Source organism: Phoxinus phoxinus, assembly GCF_949152265.1.
Source record: "Phoxinus phoxinus genome assembly, chromosome: 17".
In the NCBI taxonomy this organism is placed as follows: domain Eukaryota; kingdom Metazoa; phylum Chordata; class Actinopteri; order Cypriniformes; family Leuciscidae; genus Phoxinus; species Phoxinus phoxinus.
Window position 1 is genome coordinate 30186670 of NC_136892.1, and position 23245 is coordinate 30209914.

Here is a 23245-nt window from a genome sequence, read left to right on the forward strand (position 1 = left end):
CGGTGGCGAATTTATGAACCCTGCTACGCATAGATATTTTAAGTAGCCTATATATGATGTATATATAACTATAATCTGAGGCTAATGTACTACTTAATATTAATAAGATCGTGCTTGCTTGCTTTACCTGTCAATCTTCTTTAAGGATTCTAATGAATATTCATGAGCTTCTCCGCCTCTCCCAATAGGATTGGAGTGTTATTCTGCGCGTGCTCGAGATGTCACTAGCGTCAGTGGTGACGTGGAGACGCAGAGCTAACAGAGTCAATACAGCTCAAACTTACACTGTTAAACACTCTTTACTGGGAATTTACCATTACGAATTACATCTCATTTAGGTATTTTCTTCTGAAAGTACATAGACGCTTGTCTTAAGGAACGCGAGTGGCTTTTCTGAGGCGCTGTCAATTCTGACATTCATCAGGTAAGTTATTCTTGTCGTTAGCCTGTTAGCATGTCAGCATTGAAGCTAACGGGTTTATAATGGATTTCTCCATTCACTCGAGTCTGCAAGCTAATTGTTGCTAAGTGTATAGCTTACTGAACTTATACACAGGCAATTGCATACCATAATATAGTCATATAAAATGAATATTTAACTACATTCTAGTGATTTTATCTGCGTTAGGTATAGAAGCTGTGAAGTGAGTTATTTGACAGCCCTCTGAGGAAAGCCCAAATTTGTTCCATTATTAATTCCATTATTTACAGGAAGTTTTGAATGACATATTATTAATCAGTCTTCACCAGCCTTGTGTGAAATCATAGGCTGTGTATATTAGACAGTATTTGTGTTCATTGTGTATTGTAATGTGTTCGTTGCACAGAACTAAAGCCCCTGATGTCCTGCAGGTGTTTGACCTAGTCTGTAAATGTGTAACTTACCTGTCTGCAGGTTATTCATGAGGTATTTACCTGTAGTATCTATCTATCTGTATATATATATATATATGTGTGTGTGTGTGTGTGTGTGTGTGTGTGTGTGTGTCTGTATTACAATTTTAAATAACTGTTTTCAATTTGAATATATTTAATTTGAATATATTTAAAATATGGCCTACTTTTTTTCCCTGTAATATTAAAGCTGAATTTTCAGCAGCTTTTGCAATTAAATAAATTTGTCATATTCTGTCCTAAAAGAGAAAGAATTCTCATTGTAATATAATGTGTAAAATGTTATATTATTTATGTTATTTTTACATATACTGTATTTCAGTAATGAGAATCCCTTTTTGAGAATAGAAGTAATTCAGATCTGGATGCATTACATAATTAGGAATTGTCATGAAAATAATGTCAAAATACAAATGTGTTGTGTTCATTTTCTTTATGCAAAATGTAGTTTCTTCATTTTATCTTTCAGATTTTGAGTTGACATATGATGTTCAACTTGTTTTTGTTTTATAAATGTCAATTTAAAAATGTTATTACTGATTAGTTGTAAAAAGACGAATGGATCTACACCAGAGCTTTCTTCAGGTTTGTGAGACACAAAATAAACGAGTTTCCTTGTTAGTCAAGAAGAGAGGTCACGTCATCTTCTCTGATCAGATCAAATGTAATATTAACCAGGATGTTTGACGAAAACCTTCACTGCTTTTCGGCAGCTTCTGAAGAGAGTTTCACAATCCACATTGGGGAACCAGTGGCACGTCAACAATGTGTGTGTGAAGGGTGTGTGCTTAGCAAAGAGGTGTGTGTTTGTGTGTTAGGGCTCTGTGTCTACCCATCAAACCTGTTTCAAGTGTGTGGACTCCTGCTTAAGTATTTAGTTTCATATCTAGTAGTGTGATTCCTCCTCCATGTCTTATTTGTCCAACTAATTACTTTACTCAGGGAAATGATTGCTCTCCTGATCCTCCAGGTTTTGCTTGGCTGGCGATGAGGCTCTGAGGCAGTCTCTCGTGGTTTCTGGAGGCGATGGGTGCAAACACCAGTCAGGTGAGCGACCTGTCGGAGAGCCAGAGCATCCGCAATCTGATTGGTCCAGACGCCATATCGGAGAATGAGCCCTTCTGGAACCAGCTGATCTCCTTCACCTTCACTAGCCCGACCTGCAGGTGAGACACTCCTCTGACCCCCGTCACTGATGTCCCAGACACTCACATTCATTCAAATATCAGGGATGCAAACTTGTTATCTTAAACTTAAACTTGAAAATCGCCGGTTGAATGGGTCGTTTGTGTGATTCGTTTAGATCTGATGAGTTTTAAATTGGGATAGGAAAGGAGTCGCGACTTCACAAACTCTGTGTTTGGATCGCTTATAATGTGCATTTGAATATGCAACATGCGCAGTCCATCTTACCAAATTTGTAAAGAGAATCTATAAATCTGTTGTCAACAAAAAGGTTTTCCTCCAGAATAAAATATGTTTTTCAGTTTGAAAGCAAAGAAATCAAGACGGATGTACATTTTTGTATTGTAATTTACTGTTCTGTAAAATACATTTTTATCACTATTATGAAATTAAATATTTTACAATAGTATTATTACTATAGTAATATATTTCTATATTGGTTTGTTTAGCTTTTGAAAATGTAATACAATTATTTGTTATGAGTTAAATATATTATATAGGACAATTGAAAGTGTTCCATAAAAAACAACAACACCACTTTGATTGTGGCCTGAGACAACTCCTGTAGCGGGCTTTAAAACACTATATAGGGTGAGTTTTCCTATATCTTCATGCAAAAATCAACTAAATCCACATTTTAAAGCTGATATAAAAAAAAAAAAGCATGCTTCCTTGAGATATAGACACTCAGATATTCTGCACTTTTGTAGCATTTAATCTTTCTCCAGATGTCCTCTTATGTCAAACTATAATACTAATGTAAAAAAACTGTATTAATGTGGACTAAGGCATGCAAATGACCACTGCTCTGATTGGCTAACCTTTTAGCATGTAAAGTGAGTAGCAACCCCCGCTTGAAGATGCTAAATGCTGTACAGATGTTGATATGTTAATGTGGGATGTGTTGTATGTTGATCATGTGCTCATGGGCTGGACGACACATTGGATATTTGAAATCTCTGCTGTCTCTGGCTCTGTTTACAGCTGGTATTAGGATGTGTTTTGGTCGATCACAAGTAGATTTAGGAAGACGCATTCACGTTTACACCTGGTGTTTTAATCCGTCTTTTGTCCACTTTTAACCACTTCTGTCACATCTGACTAGTGCGCTTCCCATAATGTTTACTCAGTAGGCGGAGAGCAGGCGGTCTTTTGTGGCTGTTTGAACGTATTAGACCACATGAGCGTTTATACTACGGTCACGTGTGTTTTCAACTACCTCTGGAAGTGGTTGAAAGTGGACAAACTCAAAATGTTTAAGACCCCGTTTACACTTTTATGTAGCGTCGTCCACTAATCTTAATACCAGGTGTAAACGGGGCCTTTTTGACCATTAAGTTTCCTAATGCTTGGTGTGATTAGACTAGTTTTAAAATGCTTCCTTGTCTTGACACAAATCCTTGTCTTGTGTTAAGATGATGGTTTATGAACCTCTCTATTTTGCCCAGCCCTAGTGCTCATAATTCTGATGGAATGATCATGATTAATTCTGAACGAGTTCTTTATATATATATATATATATATATATATATATATATATATATATATATATATATATATATATATATATATATATATATATATATATATATATATATATATATATAAATAAACAGTCTATGTGGACACGGAGGTTTTGTATTGTGGTTCTCAAACTTTTTGACCTAAAGGCCCCCTAGTGTCCAATACAATATTCGAAGGCTCAATGCTCCCTATAATATTAACATAACTATAACATATGATCAAAAACTGGGAGTGTTGGCATGTGTAATATAACTACAAATCATTTTGTGATTCCAGAAGTTGGAATGTTCTTGAAAAAAATAATAATTAAGAAATAGGTTTTTTGGTTACATCTTGGTTGTCTGTTTTTATAGCGTTTTATGTTAGATATTAAGTTAGATTGTTGTAATATATTATTAAAAATAATTGAAAAATGTTAGGCATCCTGTTGGAAGTTTGCTGAGACCCCTGGTTGAGAAGCAGTGAGTTTTTCAATTTATCAAATTCAAATATTTAAAAAGAACAAGAAATTTTTTTTTCTTGTTTATATGACCAGTTTAAACCAACACAGACACAATCCCAGGGCACTTGAAATTTCTTTAACAAAACAGAAGAAAACTCGCACCAGCGCTGTATTGTAAAAAAAGACAGATACACACAACTATGCAATACTAGCTGACCGTAGAAGATGTTCTGCTGTGTTTATTTCGGAAGTTAATGTGGTTGATGAGTGATGATGACTAAGTAGATGGTTAAAGTTGTTTTCTAAATCGGTTATACTCTGTGTTGTGTGTTTTTCTTTATATTTAGTGTTTTTCCTGTTATAGTTAACTGCTAAAGTACAGTAATTGATTACACTTTCACCGGTTTCTGTCTGTGTGTGTTGTTGATGGCATGATGAGCTCTGGGGCCTGTACCATGATGGTAGTTGAACAAACTCAGGATTATAAATGATCGCATATTAGTGTCGAGTTAACAAAACCAAACCAATCCAACCAGGCTTTGTTGGTACCATGATGCTGATCATCAACTTTCTCTGTCAACTCAGGCTTTGATCCTGAGTTTAGGTGCTCAGGTGTGACATCAGTAGTGAGCGAACAGCCAATCACATGCTGAGAAAGAAATATTAAGAATTTAAACAAATTTACACAGTAAGAAGAAAATAGCAGTCTATGAATCACAACAACTAAAAGAAAAAGTCTTGCTATATCAGTGCAAGTAAAAGTTGTGAAGTTGAAATTGATGAAATTGATGATCTATTGATTCTAAAGCATATTTATATTACCTTTTATATATTTATTCATTTTAACTGTGCGTAATAATTGATAAACTAAAATTGTACATGTGATAGATTAAGGGTATAATAATTACATAATATCTAAATTATACAAAATTATTATTCTAAATAAGCATTACTAAAAGCCAGACGATTTTGTCTTTAAAAATCATTTGCTGTGTATTGACCTTTAATTTGGAGTAAGAGCATGTTGTGGAGTCACTTTAATATTGCATCAGTCACTTTGCTCACAGCTGATTGGTCCAAGTTTGGTTTGCAATTGCAACCTATCACCTGACCCGACCAGGTTAGCCGTGGAGTGTTAGTTACTATGGCGATGAACACAGCTAAAAGCCAAACCACTTTCATGGTGCCTAAAAGCCAGGGTTGGTGCAAACTAAACTGAAACTTAGCTGGCTAGCCTCCTAAACCGGCTTCATGGTACAGGCCCCAGGGGGAGGTAGGTTACTTCATCTACTGCTCTCTCAGTTTGAAGGTTATATGAGGGACGGACACCAGAGGGAGCCAGAGAACCTTACATCACAAACACTTTCAGCATCTCTTCCTTTTGTTGAAATGTTCATGTTCATTATATGATAGACTTGAAGCTGTTCTGCATTATTCAGCACTTTGCATGAATAGATAGAGTGCACTTTTATGTTTCCTGTCGTAAGACACAAATCCCATGTTTCTGATGTGTAAAGGTGTTGTCAATACAGTTTAACTAATTCAACATAGTATGAAAACTAGGTCAGAAAATGGTGATTTCTTGAACTTCTCAGCTGTATCCAGCCATGTCAGCCATGAACTTTTAATCAGACCATTGCAGTATTTACTTCCTCGTTGAAGTTTTAACGTCTACTTGACCAACAATGTTAAATGTATCCCTGCCCTACATTTGACATGCATGCAACCTACAGTTAGAAAACCTTTTTGTTTTTTGAATAATAGTTTTTTGTTTAGTTAAATAATAGTTTTTTCATTATTTATTGAATAATGATTTCCTTTATCATTGCTTTCCCTTCATGATTTTCCTGCAACACTTCATGTCGTGCCTAACAACATCTCTTGACCATGCTAAATGGCTCACTGATATGAGGTTGTATCTCTCTCTCTCTCTCTCTCTCTCTCTCTCTCTCTCTCTCTCTCTCTCTCTCTCTGTATTGCAGTGCTGATGCTAAACTCCTGGAGGAGGCTGTCGTCCCGCTGGCTAAGACTCTGAGTATGTGTGTTTGTATGAGTAATTTACTGCCATTTCATTACAGCCCTCTGTACACAGAGACGCACACTGATTTCAAACCCACTGTCCTGTGAAATAAAGCTCTATAATTTAGGTCTGTGTGCGCATGAAGCCACACCATTCAAATGATTACCGATCCCAAGTCAACTCTGCTTTTATGATGTGCTGTATGTCATTTATTGCGTTTATTGACTAGTTTTTTTTGTTTTTTACCACTAAATCACAAGGATCCTTAATGCATTCTGTTGATTTGGTTTAGTAGCACTAATCATAAACCACCTTCAGATGGGAAATGATGTTTTGTGTTTTTGATCCTTTATAGTTCAGAACAACCCCAGGTCTGGGAACTTTGGGGCGTTGGTGAGAGTCTTTCTCAGCAGAACCAAAGAACTGAAGATCTCCACAGAATGCCAAGAGTAAGTGTCTTCACTAATGTGTGCATATAAGAGCTGTGTGTCGTTTTAAATATCCATAAACATAAACAATCAATAATATGAAGACACACAGTATCCAAAATCCATTGCATGATAACTGACTCGTACTTGCATGGCGTAACACTGATGTGTAACATTATATTGGATTCGTGCATGGGTCATAATATAATAAATCTGCTACTGTCTGTCATTAATGTTAATTAAACATCAAAATAAAAGAGGGAATCACTCACTTCTCTTAATTAAATCACTTTTGTAGCTTTAATAATAATACATTTATTTGTAATTAATTACTAAAGAATAATTTAATGTGTAAATATTTCATTTCTATATTATTTCTTATTTGAATGTTTCTGTTAAAAATATTTAAAATGAAAAAAAAAATAGTAATGCACTAATTTATTTTAGTTCCTTTCTTATATTGACTTGACTTGTATTTATTCTACTGTTTGATATTTGCATCTTTGTTCTTATTTTTAATAGCAAATATAAAATGTTAAAGGTGTGTTGTGATTTATTAATATAATAATTATTATTTATAAAACAATTGGAGGAATTGAAAAGATGAACCGAGAATTATTGTATAATCAAATCGCGAGGCAAGAAAAGATTCACACCTCTAGTATAGTATATAGTAACACCTTGTGTGTGAAAGCGGATAAGACTTTTGTTTTGTGTGGTTCTCTGATGCTCAGAAGATCTGCGAGATTTTGAGGAATACATTTTTTAAAACGTCTTTTCCCACACACACGTTAACTAATCACTCAGGACGGTACCATTAAGATGTTTTTGATATGATTTTCCCATGGGAATAACATTGGTGCAGGCCACAGCATCACACACACACACACACACACACCTCAAAGTGTTGCTGTAGCATGAATCCAGAGCAGGGAGTGACCCAGCGCCCAGCGTGCACATGTGAACCGTCACACTGTGATCCTCTGAGAGAATATTTATGATGTGCTCTGATCTGAGCTATGCAGAGATCAAACCCTCAGTCACACATTTGATCCAGGGTCAGCTGATGTGATAGCTGCACATGTGAGCTGTTTCTCAGTGTATGAACTTGTAATGATATAGTAACTACTACAGACGCCTGACAGCGTGTGTGTGTGTGTTAGTTGAGGATGATCCAAAACCACTGACAGGGTCAGGCCACAGTTCACAGGCTGCTGTAGGTCAATAATTATCTATGACTCTCTCTCTCTTTCTCTCTCTCTAGTCAGTTATTCATCTGGCAGGCCCATAATGCTTTGTTTCTGGTGCGCTGTTTGCTGAAGGTCTTCATCAGGGAGATGAGTGAAGAAGAGCTGCACTTACAGTTCTCCTACCAGGAGAGGGCGCCGGGAACCTACGGTATCACACCAATATTAACCATCTCTATCACACGCGTACACACACACACACACAAATGAATTAGCTTCACTCTATTTTTTTTTTTAATATTTTTGTTTTGGACGTTTAATTATATTTGACCCTCACAAATATAGTCAAACCAGTGCACACAAATATATTTTTTACCTAGTTACCTAAATGAGAACATTTCTGTTGTTTTTTTGGTAACACTTTACAACAAGGTCTCAATTGTTTTGTAGTTAATGCATTAGCTAACATGAGCTAACAATAAGCATTAGATATTTTTAGTTAATGAATTAAATTAACATGAACTAAATTAATAAATGCTAGTTTGATAGCATTTATTATTTTTCATTGTTTGTTCATGTTAACTAATGTAATGTTAACAGCTGAGACTTTGTTGTAAAGTATTTTCCATTGTTTTTATGTAAAGCTAGCAGCTAACCCTACACCTAAACAAAACCTTATTTATTATTATTTATATATCAATTTATATTTGTAAATGTTCCAATATGAAAGAGGCAGTGTCCATAAAGTATAGCAAAATATATTGATATTTTTTTTAGATTAAACTAGTTCTAATGACTCCAGCCTAGCACTAACCTAACATAACCTAACCCAGACTAACCCTAACCCAGACTAACCCTAACTAGAATGGGTTTCCTCATTAGGCCACAAGGTCGGTCCCCACAATCTTTTTTTAGGTTGTATTATTTTGTTTGAGTATCTGATGAGTAGATGACCATTAAGAAACACACATCAGTTTTATTTTAGTATTATTTTTCTACTATTATAGTTTTTATTAATATTTTGAGTTGCCTTTTAATTTGTTAACTTATTTAATTTTTAATGTAATTTTATTATGTGTGTTTGCTTTTTTATTAGTTTTTATATTAATATATATTATTATATAATTTACTATTTAGTTTTTTTAAATTTGTATATATTTCTAGTTAGTAATTTTTAGTACTTAAACTCATTTCAGTTCCAAGACAACATTTCTCATTTCGTTTTAGTTTACATTTTTAATTTAATATTTACATTTTATTTTATTTCTCTATTTAAATTAACAATTTTTCAGTTTTTGTTGATAACCCTGATGCACATTTCCCATATTTGACTTCACAAAAGAAGATCAAGTTAGTGTTTTGAAGGTCTGTTTCAGCATCAGAGACACATGAAGCAGTGAACTCGGGTCATGACTTACTCGGGTCATTTCCTGATCCTGTTCTTGTCCTACACATTTCCTGTCCTCTCTTCACCGTGCTTATCAATAATAATGGCCGAAAGGCAAAATAAAAGCGCTTTTTCAGCACTAGAGCATTCATGGTGTCTGGTCTGTCTGACAGCTTCTCGGTTGTTTGATGTGTCGCAACCCACATCTGAGCATAAATGTCATCTCTGACCAATCAGAATGAGCAACATACAGAACCAGTGACCTAAAGAAACTTTTCGCAGACTATATTTACATTGCTGATGTGTCAGCGTTCCCGTCTCTGAGCTGACCGTGATATGTGTGTGTGTGTGTGTGTGTGTGTTAACAGACTCCATCTGTGAGGATCTTATGGAGGAGCTGGTCTGTAATTTGGTGCATCTCATCGTTGAAGTGCCGCTTCTGTGAGTACCGAAGAAGAACTGTGTGTTTGTTTTTTGTTCTGGATTTCTCTGTCTTGCAAACACTAAGTGATAAAGTATGTCTCAGTGTGAGAGGGAGGTGTGTGCGTGTGTTATTGTTGTGATGTATGACGGGTCTCTCACATACAGTGTGTGAAGGTCAACTCTGACTCAAACAATGAGAAGTCGCTGTCCTTACTAATACCTCACAAATATTTTCATAATTAAAAAAAAAAAAAGTAGGAATGTTAAACATATTAGCACAATTAATCATGCCACCTGACCTTTTTTTATATAGCGCTTTATACAATACAAATAGTTTCAAAGCAGCTTCACAGTAATAAACAGGAAAATAATAGAATCAGTGATGCAGACTTCATCAAATGAGACAAATGAGCAGAGCTACAGAAGACAATAGTGTCATTATTCAGCTCGAGTCAGTTCATTTGTTGATTCAATTTAGTTGTCAGTGTTGCAAAATTCGTAGTTTATGAAACAGTCATTTAGCAAGGTTGATCAGCAAGGGTAGCATGTACAAAGTTACTACTATTAACTTGACACAGCTTCTTAAAACCTTATTTTTTTGCACGCTCCCTTTACGTGTTTTTCCATGATCCCTGAGCGCCCGTGTGTCTCAGACCTCTGTGTGACCCGCTGTCATTTACACACCTGAGTGGAGGACACCTTCATGCATGAAATCATGATTTATTGAGTGACGCCCTTCACACACACATCTGTAAATCTCTGTAGAGAGATAACCACACCAGCTCTGCATTATTCAGCTTGCCTCCCGCATGTTTCCAGTGTTTGTGTGTGTTTTTATGTATTCAAAGGACAGATAGATTTACCCACTCTGAATGTAAATCTGTTTGTCATGTTCTAGAGTGTCTTTGTGTTCCACCCAGTCTATAATGAGAACCATATTACACTGATCATGATGGTGTGTGTGTGTGTTTCCATCTATCTTACTGTTCAGTGCTTAAAATTCCCCTATTTACTTTATTAAACCACATATGTGATCTTATTATAGGAGACCTATTATGCCCTTTTTATTTATAATATATATATATATATAATATATTTTATTTTATTTGTTTGTTTATTCATCATAATTTGAGATTCATGAGATTCATGTAAATATGTGACCCTGGACCACAAAACCAGTCACATGAGTACATTTTTTTTAATTAAGAGTTATACATCACATGAAAGCTGAATAAATAAGTTTTCCATTGATGTATAGGATAATATTTGGTCGAGATACAACTATTTGAAAATCTGAAATGAGTGCAAAAAAATCTATATGTTGAGAAAATCTCCTTTAAAGTTGTGCATTTATGTTCACGATTGTGCTGCATTCGCTCACAAAAATAAATGTTTTATATATTTACAGTTGGAAATTTACAAAATATCTTTATGAAACATGATCTTTACTTCATATCCTAATGATTTTTGCCATAAAAGAAAAATCAATAATTTTGACCCATACAATGTATTGTTGGCTATTGCCACAGATATACCGGTGCGACTCCAGACTGGTTTTGTGATCCAGGGTCACATATGATTATTTATTGAATATTTGTGTCTGTTACAATAGACTGACAGCTGTGTCTTAATGCATCAAGAGACTTTGTAAATCACAAGGCATTGAGAACGAACCGAGAACCTGAGGACCGTCACTTAAACCCAGTTGAATGTTTTAAGCGGGTTTGAAATAAAGCCTGCTATTTGTGCTGGCTCACACGTGTAAGTGGATTGCGTAGTTGTTGTATTGTAACAGAGTTGAGTGTGCTGTTGTCCTGTGTCCCGTTTTTGTTGCCGTTTGTCTCGTTTCCTTGCTACGTGCTGACCCAGAGAAGTCAGGCGCGGGTCACATTCAGATCCCCGACTCGCCGGTTCCTACGTGTTTTTGAGCGGAGACAGGATTCTTATCACGCTGTTCTGAAGGATATTGTGAATTGTAGCTCAAATTACCGCACGGATCAAAACAAGAAATGAAATGGCTGCAGAGACACAAACACATCAGAGCGTTTATAGTGTGTTAGGTAATGAAGAAAAGTGCACCCAAAAATCATTTACGTCACTCCAAGCCCATGTGACATTCTTTTTTCTGTGAAACACAAAAGATAATGTTTAGCACTATCTTTAGCTACTTGTTTTCATACAATGAAAGCATATAGTGAAAGAGCTTTACATAAATGCAGTATAAACATGTGACTTCACAAGACGAGAGAAGGGACTGACTGAGTTTTAGACTTACGCAATTTTGCATATCATCGCTGTCCGTCTTGACCTTTTACCATAGATGGAACAGATTTGTAATGATATAATTCTGGTTATGGTGCTAAAGGTGACTAATCATCATGTTGTTGTTTTTTATTCGTTTTGTAAGATTGTTAATGAGTTTTTCCATTATTTTATAGATATGTTTGTCATCGGTAATTGTCAGTATTCAAATTTTACCAAGCATGTAAGAATAATGGTTTTTCTAATTTCTGTGGTTTTCTTTGTAATAATAAGTACCAAAATATTTATTATCAGCCCAACATGGAATCCACGTCCACAGACCATACACATCCCTCATTCCCCGTTACGTTTTTTGTAGTAAAGTTTAGTACATTTGATCTTAAGTCTACTCATAATTCTGCAGATTTTTCTTCAAAGAGTTTTTAATATTTCAACTAGTCAACTCCACCTCAAAATAATCTGAAATCCTTTTTTATAATAAGCCGAACAATAATCCGTTCCTTTTTTGTTGTTGTGTACGTTTTTTTTTATTTGTGTGATTTTAAGAGTTTTGTAATAAATAGTATTTTAATAACCAAAGAAATTCAAAGCACTAAAATAATCTTGTAAAAAAATGTTATTCGGTATGATTTAATGTGTCGTTAAAGCCCAGTATGTGGGGTTTGGTTTGTCCTCATTGCAAAAACAGAATCCTATATAGGAAGCTCTTCATGTTATTGTGTGTGTGTGTGTGTTAAAAAGAGAGAAAGTGAAAGGGAATCATGCCAAGTGACTTCACAGCACTGGGAAGTGGAAGTGAAGTGAGAAATCTGGAGGAAGGAAACAAGGACAATAGAAAAAGAGAGAGATTGTTCTATTGATGTTGTGTAAGTGTGTGTGTGTGTTTGGAAAATTAAAGGGGGTAATGAGTTCATTTTACAATAAGACTTCACTATTTGGGGGATTTTGATGAATGATGATGGGATCAGTTTTTCTGTTTCATATTTCACCATCATTTGAAAACGACATCATAGTGCAAATATTGTAATGCTCAAAAGTATAAAAAAATTAAAATTCTTTACTTTATTTTTCCTTTGAATTTTGGGGTGAATCTTCACCTGGATATTTTTTTATGAGATTCACACAAATATTATTTTATTGTATTCACACATTATTTATTGATCACTTGTTTCTTTTACAATCTTACTGTTTCCACTGTTTTATAAAAGTGCCTGAAATGATCTTCAAAACAACAACTTTTGCATACAGACAATTTTGACGAATAAAAAGATTCACGCAAATATAATTATTGTTTCTTTTACAATCTTATCGTTTACATTGTTTTAGTCAAGCAATAATACTCAGGTGGCCTTATGTTACTGTGATTTCAACTCAATTAAAACCCTCTTGACCATAGTAAAATCACTGTAAATCACAGCAGCGATTGGCTTATTGACAGATAAATGTGACTCTGGACCATAAAACCAGTCACAAGTCGCACGGGTATATTTGTGGCAATAGCCAACAAAACATTGTATGGGTCAAAATTATAGATTTTTCTTTTATGCCAAAAATCATTAGGATATTAAGTAAAGATATTTTGTAAATTTCCTACCTTAAATATATACTAATTTATTTTTATGAGTGAATGCAGCACAATCGGCAACATAAATGGAAACCTTTAAAGGCAATTTTCTCAATATTTGGATTTTTTTGCACCCTTTTGCATTTCAGATGATCTATAAATCTCCATCTATTTCGAATACGATCTCAATTTGAAAATTGACACACAAGACTGGTTTTGTGGTCCATGGTCACAAATGTATATGTATAAATGTTTTTTTTTATTCATTCAAGAAACAGATGCAAATATATAAACACCTTCAGGAGAACATAAGAGTTAAAAAAACAATTTGTATGTAAAGTCAGATATCTAAAGGAAGTAATAATGTAGGTGTTAATGTTTATCCTGTCTGTGTTTTCATAGTGACATCACCTACAACATCCTGTTTGAGTCTGTGACCACCCTCCTGGTGCTGTTGTCCTATCAGCTCTTTCACAAGGAGATTCTGAGGGAGGGGCTTATTTACGGCTATCTGACCAAAGGACGATGGTAAGAAGGATCACCATACTTGCCGTTTCTGTAATTATTTGTGAAATTTACTAGCAATTTCTGATTTAAAATGGTTTCTACACCAAATGTTTTTCTCTACATGTAATTTAAGGTACATCTGTGTACTATACGGTTGGTTGATGATATAAAATGACTAGTAAAGTAAGTCACAGATACTCTACACACCTGAATAGACTAATCTAATTGATCCAGAGTTCCAATGATGCATCATAAACTTCTTAACTCAAGAACCAGAGCCAATACAAGTTAAAAGTTGTTGCCTACCGCAGTGTTTTTTTCTTACAAAGTTTGTCCCAGTGTGATAATGTGGCCCCCTGACCGGCATTAACAGAAGGACGACTGTCAAGAGCTGCCATTTCATATGCAAATGAGGGTGTTCATTAATTCGCCAGATGCTCTCGTCTGGAGCTTTGCTTGAGTTCACCCGGAGGGCTCGTTTGCATCGCACCAGTGATACTGAGCTTTTAAAGTTCCCTCGTTAGCTCTTCAGCACTGCAGCTGAGCTTGCATGTCTGAGGTCGTTAACGCACACTCGTCAAACCTCACGAGTGTCTTTAGGACCGAGACGTACTCTATGCAAGTGCATGAAAGCAAAGGCGTCCGGCTACACAAGCGCTGTGTTCTCACTTCACAATGCAAATGAGCGTTGAAAATACCATCAGTTTCCAGAAACCAAAAACTCTTGGCATTCCAACCATTTCCATGTTTCTTTAATTCTCATGTTTAATCTTGACATTCTTGTCATCTTCCCAGAGACCCTAATGCTAATGTACCAAAATAATAGTAATTTCCTAAAATGCCCTATTATTTTCTTTTCCAATTGTTTTTCTATGTTCCTGTGATCTAATAAAATCCAGGTAACCATGGTCGGCTGTTTTAAATGGCAACAGTGCTGGTTTAATTCTGTCTGTCTGTCTGTCTGTCTCCGTCCATCCATCAGTGTGACTGTCTGTCTGTCTCCATCATCCATCAGTGTGTCTGTCTGTCTGTCTCCATCATCCATCAGTGTGTCTGTCTGTCTGTCTCCATCCATCCATCAGTGTGTCTGTCTGTCTGTCTCCATCATCCATCAGTGTGTCTGTCTGTCTGTCTCCATCATCCATCAGTGTGTCTTTCTGTCTGTCTCCATCATCCATCAGTGTGTCTGTCTGTCTGTCTCCATCATCCATCAGTGTGTCTGTCTGTCTGTCTCCATCATCCATCAGTGTGTCTTTCTGTCTGTCTCCATCATCCATCAGTGTGTCTGTCTGTCTGTCTCCATCATCCATCAGTGTGTCTGTCTTTCTCCATCCATCAGTGTGTCTGTCTGTCTCCATCATCCATCAGTGTGTCTTTCTGTCTGTCTCCATCATCCATCAGTGTGTCTGTCTGTCTGTCTCCATCATCCATCAGTGTGTCTGTCTTTCTCCATCCATCAGTGTGTCTGTCTGTCTCCATCCATCCATCCATCCATCAGTGTGTCTGTCTGTCTGTCTGTCTGTCTCCATCCATCCATCAGTGTGTCTGTCTGTCTCCATCCATCCATCCATCAGTGTGTCTGTCTGTCTCCATCCATCCATCCATCCATCAGTGTGTCTGTCTGTCTCCATCCATCCATCCATCAGTGTGTCTGTCTGTCTCCATCCATCCATCATCCATCAGTGTGTCTGTCTGTCTCCATCCATCCATCCATCCATCAGTGTGTCTGTCTGTCTGTCTGTCTGTCTCCATCCATCCATCAGTGTGTCTGTCTGTCTCCATCCATCCATCCATCCATCCATCAGTGTGTCTGTCTGTCTCCATCCATCCATCCATCAGTGTGTCTGTCTCCATCCATCCATCCATCCATCCATCCACCAGTGTGTCTGTCTGTCTCCATCATCCACCAGTGTGTCTGTCTGTCTCCATCATCCATCAGTGTGTCTGTCTGTCTGTCTCCATCATCCATCAGTGTGTCTGTCTGTCTCCATCCATCCATCCATCCATCAGTGTGTCTGTCTGTCTGTCTGTCTGTCTGTCTGTCTCCATCCATCCATCAGTGTGTCTGTCTGTCTCCATCCATCCATCCATCCATCAGTGTGTCTGTCTGTCTCCATCCATCCATCCATCCATCCATCAGTGTGTCTGTCTGTCTCCATCCATCCATCCATCAGTGTGTCTGTCTGTCTCCATCCATCCATCATCCATCAGTGTGTCTGTCTGTCTCCATCCATCCATCCATCCATCCATCAGTGTGTCTGTCTGTCTGTCTGTCTCCATCCATCCATCAGTGTGTCTGTCTGTCTCCATCCATCCATCCATCCATCCATCAGTGTGTCTGTCTGTCTGTCTTTCTCCATCCATCCATCAGTGTGTCTGTCTGTCTGTCTGTCTCCATCATCCATCAGTGTGTCTGTCTGTCTGTCTGTCTCCATCCATCAGTGTGTCTGTCTGTCTGTCTCCATCATCCATCAGTGTGTCTGTCTGTCTGTCTCCATCATCCATCCATCAGTGTGTCTGTCTGTCTGTCTCCATCCATCCATCCATCAGTGTGTCTGTCTGTCTCCATCCATCCATCCATCAGTGTGTCTGTCTGTCTCCATCCATCCATCAGTGTGTACTGGATATACTGGAATAACTGCAATGGTTCTGTAGTGCCCGATACACCGATAATGCTTTCTCTTCTGTCCGACCGTGAGTTGAGAAACACCGCTTCCTCTTATACACTCGTTTCATTCGTTTAGGTTGAATAGTGTTGGTGTGACGGGCATGAATTTAGGCGTGGGGTAGCATGTATTGCACATTGTTACTCATTTCCACAGGTTTCGTACGCACATCCAATGCGCGCACACACAAAGCCGCCTCTCAAACAGCTTGCGAGTACCAAATTGATACACAAAATTCTGTTAAAAATATCTATCTTGTCAACTATTCACATTAACACAGGTGGTTAAGTCTAAAGTGAATGTTGAATTAAACCATTCAAATCATTTCATCTGGATTACTGTTACAATGTGTCATGTACTTTTAGGAGCTTGAAAATATTGTTTGGCTAGAATTTCAATGGATGGACAAAAAATTATGAGATAAAATAATATCTGTATGTATGGCAGTTTTCCCTGTGGTATGAAATGTTATTGAATATTGATATTTTTCAAGGTATTTTATCGAAGTTGAAACTCTTGTATCGTTACACACACACACACACACACACACACACACACGAATTTCTAGAAATTCTATAGAAATTTGCATGTGTGTATGTATATACATGTATATATGTGTGGTTTTGCACACAACTGTTTAGTGAATTTGCCCCCCCGAGTATGGTAGGATTGCTAAATCTCTCTGTGTCTCTCTCTGTAGTCTGTCTCTGACGAGTCGTCTGGTGAAGACGCTGCTGTATAACTTCATCAGACAGGAGAAATGTCCACCCGCCACTCACGTGTTGCAGACGCAGACAGACGGAGGAGGGTTACTGTACGGACTCGCATCAGGAGTCGCCAGTGAGTACAGACACACACTGTCCTGATCACTCACTCATCCAACACACACACATACGGGTCCTGTACACCATCCCTCAGATGTTTGACGCATCAAATCTGATGCATATTAAGCGGTTTACCAGATTTGTGAACTAATCATTCAGTCAATCAATTTAAAGATTTTAGATTTTGGGAAAATTATTCCTTCAATATTGTATCTAAACATTCAACTTCACACGCTGGCTCACTGTAAAAAAAATATTTTCATGATTTGTTATCACAACTTTTTATCTTTTGTCAAATCAACTTCGATAACTAATGTGTGAAGATAACACTATTTTGAGTTTCTGTTTATTAAACCATTCTTCTTCATTGTATTAACTAATTTTTTTTATTACAACGAACTCAGGCAACAAGGTAACTTGCTTTTTTAAGCTAAACCAACATTTTTTTTTTTTTTGCTCCGGGTGTCAATAGCTGTTTCCACGTATTTTACGTATATCATAAATGACTTGCGTCTCAGAGCGGCAGATGAAACACTGTCATGTTATCTTGCGTTTGGATGCTGGTGTTTGGGAGCACAGTCGTATACGGGAGGGAATTAAACCCAATCATTCTGATGACAGACTTTGGCTCAGGCATTTCAGAACCAGCAAACCAATATTTGAGTACATGCTGTGCGATGCGATTGGTCCGCTGGATAGTCCAGTTATCCAATCACATGCTCTGCTGAGGCAAAGTCACGTCACATGAATTTATTTGGAGTGCGTCGAGGGATTTATTCAGTAAACGTGTTTCCATCTTAGTTTATGTGCATGTCTGCTCATCGGATAAACAAATCATCCACCTCAATTGTGCATATATTTTTTATGTGCATTTTTTTTATTTATGTGCATCTTGGCATCTCCATCCAGTTTTTTATTTTATTTTATTTGTTGTCCTGAAATTTGCATAATAATAGATGGATGAAAACATAGCTAGAGTTGATGTGTGTTTGTTGGTTATGGCTCAGCAACATCATTTGCTTAAATGATGCCTGTGTTGTAAGATGAATGTCTGGGTCCGTCGAGGTTGAGCAGGGTCTGATTACTCTTTCAGATAATAATATTTGTTTTGGTTGTAAATAAACCCTTCAGTCCAGTTTCTCGTGAATTTGCATGTGAAAAATCCCCACACCTGATTCACACGCTCCTCTGTTCAGCGTTGTCTCTGATAAAGTTGTTCTGTTTGAGCAGACTCTTGTTTGACAAGCCTGTCACAAACTAAATCCAGAGCACAGGTTCTCTGTGTGTCATTGACAGTTGTGTCTGTCTGGTGTCTGGCTCACTCAGACATGTCAACAGCAGGACACAAACACACACTTTTCATTGTGTGAACTGGACTCTTGGCTTGATCATTTACTTAATATTGAGTTACACACTCCTCGTTGTGTGGACTGAATTCAGACCAGTGTCCAACACACACACACGCACGCACGCACGCAGACACACATTCACGTCTGTCTCACTCTGAGCACCAGACAGCGCTGTGACACACTAACCTATAAACACACACTTTGAATTGGAGTCCTACTTTATAATTTTAAACTTATTTTTTGTAAGTATAAAATTATACTTTTTGGGCCTCAATTTGATACAAAATGTATATTAAAATACAATTTGGAGAAAATAAAATATTTTATTTTTGTTTGTCTTTTACTGTATTTTTTAACTTAAAAGACAATTCAAATGAAATGCGTTTATGAAATAAAAATCAAACTGAAACTTATCACAACCACTGCTGAACTAAATGAAAACTAACTAACCTGGCTAGTGAATTTGAAAATATTAAAATCAATTTGAAAGTGCTCGTTTCTGTGTTTTTGTTGATTCAGTTACTAGTCAGAAGTGCGATTAAAGTCTAGAACAACATGTATCATCGACTGACACACTGTGGCCAAAAGATACAAAATGAGCTTGTTGACAGCTGAGAGTCAGTGCCAAGATGACGTACCAATGTGTGTGTGGAATCCAGACAGTGTGTCTTCATTGTCTGACGGGTAAATCAGGCCAGCTAAATGGAGACACAAGCCCTGTGTGTCCGTCCCGTCACCCACAGTAGGAATTCTGGGCCTGATCCTGTTTCCGCTGCTGCGGGATGGAAAGATTCAGGCAGGATTAGATGGCCAAAATTCGTCACTGGAATTACACGAGCAGGAAAGCCTTCAGGATCATATTAATGTTAGCTTGACTTAAACGTTTACGATACTCTGTCTTCCACCACCTGACGGTTAATTCGCCCGCAGTTATGAACTTTCTGCTGTTGCCTGGGAAGCGGCTTATGGTCATTTTGCAAAGTTACATTGTTTTTAAGCTGCCCTAGAAACATAATGTCATCATGGATAACCTAGACATTCATAATTTGTCTCTATTAAAAGAAATGTATGAGAATATATCACGTCCTCCTAAATTGTTATTGTTGCCAGTGGCAAAGGTTAATAATTCAATCAAGCTTTATTATATTTTGGGTTTTGTCTATTAGCTCAGATTTCCTATTTCAATTGGAAATTTGTCAACCCAGGAAAGAAAATTGGGCTCGACAGCTCATCAGATCACCAGTGTAAATGTTTTGTTTTATTTTTATATAATTTGATTCATAATGTTGGACATTATATTAACCATAACTTATTGTATTAGCAAGTTTGAAACTAGTTTGAGAGTAATGTCACACCAAACTATGGAAGCTTGTTTTGGAATAAAATGGAATAAAATAATTAAAGCAATCACATAGCAACTCCCTAGAAACCACTCAGAACACATTAGCAACTACATAGTAACCACTCTGATCACCTTAGCAACCCCCTAGAAACCACACCATTGCAACCACATAACAACTTCCTAGGAACCACTCAGAACACTTTAGAAACCACATAGCGACCCATCCATTCAAAAATCCAAAACCATATCTCACAATTCTGACTATTTTACCATAGACTTTTACTCGCAATTGCAAGTTTATATCGCACAATTCTTAGAAATAAGTCATAATTGCGAGATATAATTACCTAACTCAGAATTACCTGTTTTAATTTTTTTATTTTTTTATATTTTATATTTATAAAAAGTTTATATTTCACAATTCTGATTCTTATTTCTCAGAATTGTGAGCTATAAACTTGCAATTAAATTATTTAATCTCACAATTTGAACTTTTTTCACAGAATATTGCGAAAAAAAGTCAGATTTATGAGGTATAAATTGTGAGAAGTAATATCAGAATTTCGAGTTTTTCTCATATTTGTGAGAAAAAGGGTCATAATTGTGAGATAAAAAGTCGCAATTACTTTTTTTTCTGAAGCCGAATCAAGCTTCAATACCGAACTGATATGCGTGATTATCCTCCCCTCAAAAAAGGGATAGATGATAAACTTAAAGCAGTGCTCTCTGGGAAACACTTGTGCTTCATAAATCAGGGCGGTGATCTGTGCGAAGATGGCGTCTTGATGTTTCCGTGTGTGTGTGTTCCTCCTAGGGCAGGGCTACTGAATGTGTCTTATGATCATCTGTAATCATTCGGTTCTCTTATTTCTGCTAAATACAGTGTATCTCACAAAAACATGTTCAGGTCCCATTTCACACCAAAATCAAAAGAAAAGGGATATAAAATTATTATTTACCAAAAATAAGTATTTTTTTTCATACGTTTTCTCATCATTTTATTTATGCATTTATTTCATTGATAAAATGCAACAAATCCTACTATGATGTATAAATTATTTATTTTTTCTAACTGTTTTATTTTTATTTTTCAAAATGTTTATTTTATTTTCAATATAGAAGTCAGCATTGGTGGAGAAAACATGCCTAATTATAAATTTGTATTAATATCACACATTATTAAAATTCATACATAATGTAATTAATTATATTTAGTTTATAAATATAAATAAAACATTACTTTATCATAATAATACATATTAATATAAGTAGTTTAATTTGATTTTGGGGTGAGATGTGACATTAGACATGTTATTGATCACTTTCGTGAGATTCCTAATTGATTCCAGATTTAATGTACACTTGGTTGCGTACCAATACTAGTGTGATACCGTGGTATATCTAAAGTATTCTGATGTTTTTGTTTTGTGGTCAATCAGTTGAACTTTTGATCTCTGTGTGTAACAAGAACAGTTCCTTTAACCATCCGTGCTTAACCACTAAATGAATGTAATGCTGAAGTGTTATCGAACTTGCGTCTGGCCTTAACAAAATCCTGCTATTGTGTGTATGTGCTGCGTAAGTCTCAAGGCCGTCGCTGTGTCTGCATTCAGGATTAGTGTCGTCTCACACACAGAGAGAGATAGAGAGAGAGAGATAGAGAGAGAGAGAGAGAGAGAGAGAGAGAGAGAGAGAGAAAAGCATGCTTTTAGGGTTATTAATATTACCTATAAACCCTTGCAAAATGAGTATTTAGATACATTGACTTGGTGCTGCAAATAACCATCTTTGCAACCGTATAGAAACTCCTAGCGATCGCATTGCAACTCCCTTGAAACCTCTCAGAACACCTTAGCCAAACGTATAGCAACGATGCCCTCTACATGTCAGCATCACAGTGGTGAACACCATGCACATTTCCTGCTGAAACCACGCCGACAGGAAGTAATGGTGGGCTTATAGCAGCAGACAGGAAGTGCTTTATTAGCCTAGTCAGACATGACACACACCTGTGTCCTTTTTCCCTGGAGCTAGGATGTTGCAGATGACTTTCAAAGAATCCTGACAATGTTGATGTATATATTGTGTGCCACATATACTCTCTCTAGAGAGATGAGCGGATGTGTTTCGTCTGACACACGCATGCATGATGTTCTGTCTGCCAGATGGCTCTACACGAATAAACTCTTCCTCTTCGTGCGTCTACAGGCTGGCCTTCGTGTCAACAACTGCTTTTCTAGGAAAATGTCAGTCTTTAGAGTCATTTCTGTAAAATGTTCAATCCAAATGCTCTGTTCAAGGGTTTCTGTGTGCATTAAAATCGTCCAAGAAAAAAAAATTATGATACTTTTCAGAAGCATCACTTAATAACCCTTGTGGTTGTTATTGCTGAAGAATTTGGTGTATGGACATTTTTAATGGAATTTTTACTTCCCTAATGGACACGATATATAAGACTTCTCTCTCTTCCATGGTCTCTGCTGTCTGAATCAGACTCTCATTCTGGATCTGATGTTTCCCTCAGACTTTATAATGAGTAATACATCAGACGCTGGTGTTAGCCATGTGAGCTCTGAATTTGAAATGACATTCTCAGTCAGGGAGAGATCCACAGGGACTTTTACAGGAAGAGCACTATGAAAGGAGGACATAGACGTGTGTGTGTGTGTGTGTGTGTGTGTGTGTGTGTGGAAGTTAGCGGCAACATTTGTCACCCTCAGCCGCCTGTTTATGTACTGACAGCATAAGTGGCATGGAAAACCCCTGTGTGTGTGTGTGTGTGTGTGTGTGTGTGTGTGTGTGTGTGTGTGTGTGTGTGTGTGTGTGTGTGTGTGTGTGTGTGTGTGTGTGTGTGTGTGTGTGTGTGTGTGTGTGTGTGTGTGTGTGTGTGTGTGTGTGTGTGTGTGTGTGTGTGTGTGTGTGTGTGTGTGTGTGTGTGTGTGTGTGTGTGTGTGTGTGTGTGTGTGTGTGTGTGTGTGTGTGTGTGTGTGTGTGTGTGTGTGTTGTGTTGTGTTGTGTTCTCAGCTCTGCTGGATGGCAGCCATGATGTCTTAATTTATCTGCGCTGTTAACACAGTCCACAATAACAACCCCAGGACACACACTGCCTTCTGTGTTTGTGTATGTGTGTGTGTGCGATCACTGTATAACACACACACACACACACACACACACACACACACACACACACACACACACTCACACACACACACACACACCCAGAGCATCTCCAGTGAAGAAA

General features: G+C 37.0%; 1 protein-coding gene across 1 annotated transcript in view; it reads left to right on the top strand.

Annotated features, from left to right (window-relative positions):
- The first annotated feature begins 205 nt into the window (after nucleotides 1–205).
- dym (dymeclin) overlaps nucleotides 206–23245 on the top strand; it is a 76093-nt gene continuing 53053 nt past the window's right edge. The window contains exons 1-8 of the mRNA XM_079585924.1: nucleotides 206–424; nucleotides 1865–2060; nucleotides 6028–6080; nucleotides 6421–6514; nucleotides 7758–7891; nucleotides 9436–9508; nucleotides 13719–13844; nucleotides 17190–17329. Coding sequence (XP_079442050.1) covers nucleotides 1921–2060; nucleotides 6028–6080; nucleotides 6421–6514; nucleotides 7758–7891; nucleotides 9436–9508; nucleotides 13719–13844; nucleotides 17190–17329 — 760 coding nt within the window. The 5' untranslated portion in view covers nucleotides 206–424; nucleotides 1865–1920. The remainder of the gene's footprint in view (nucleotides 425–1864; nucleotides 2061–6027; nucleotides 6081–6420; nucleotides 6515–7757; nucleotides 7892–9435; nucleotides 9509–13718; nucleotides 13845–17189; nucleotides 17330–23245) is intronic.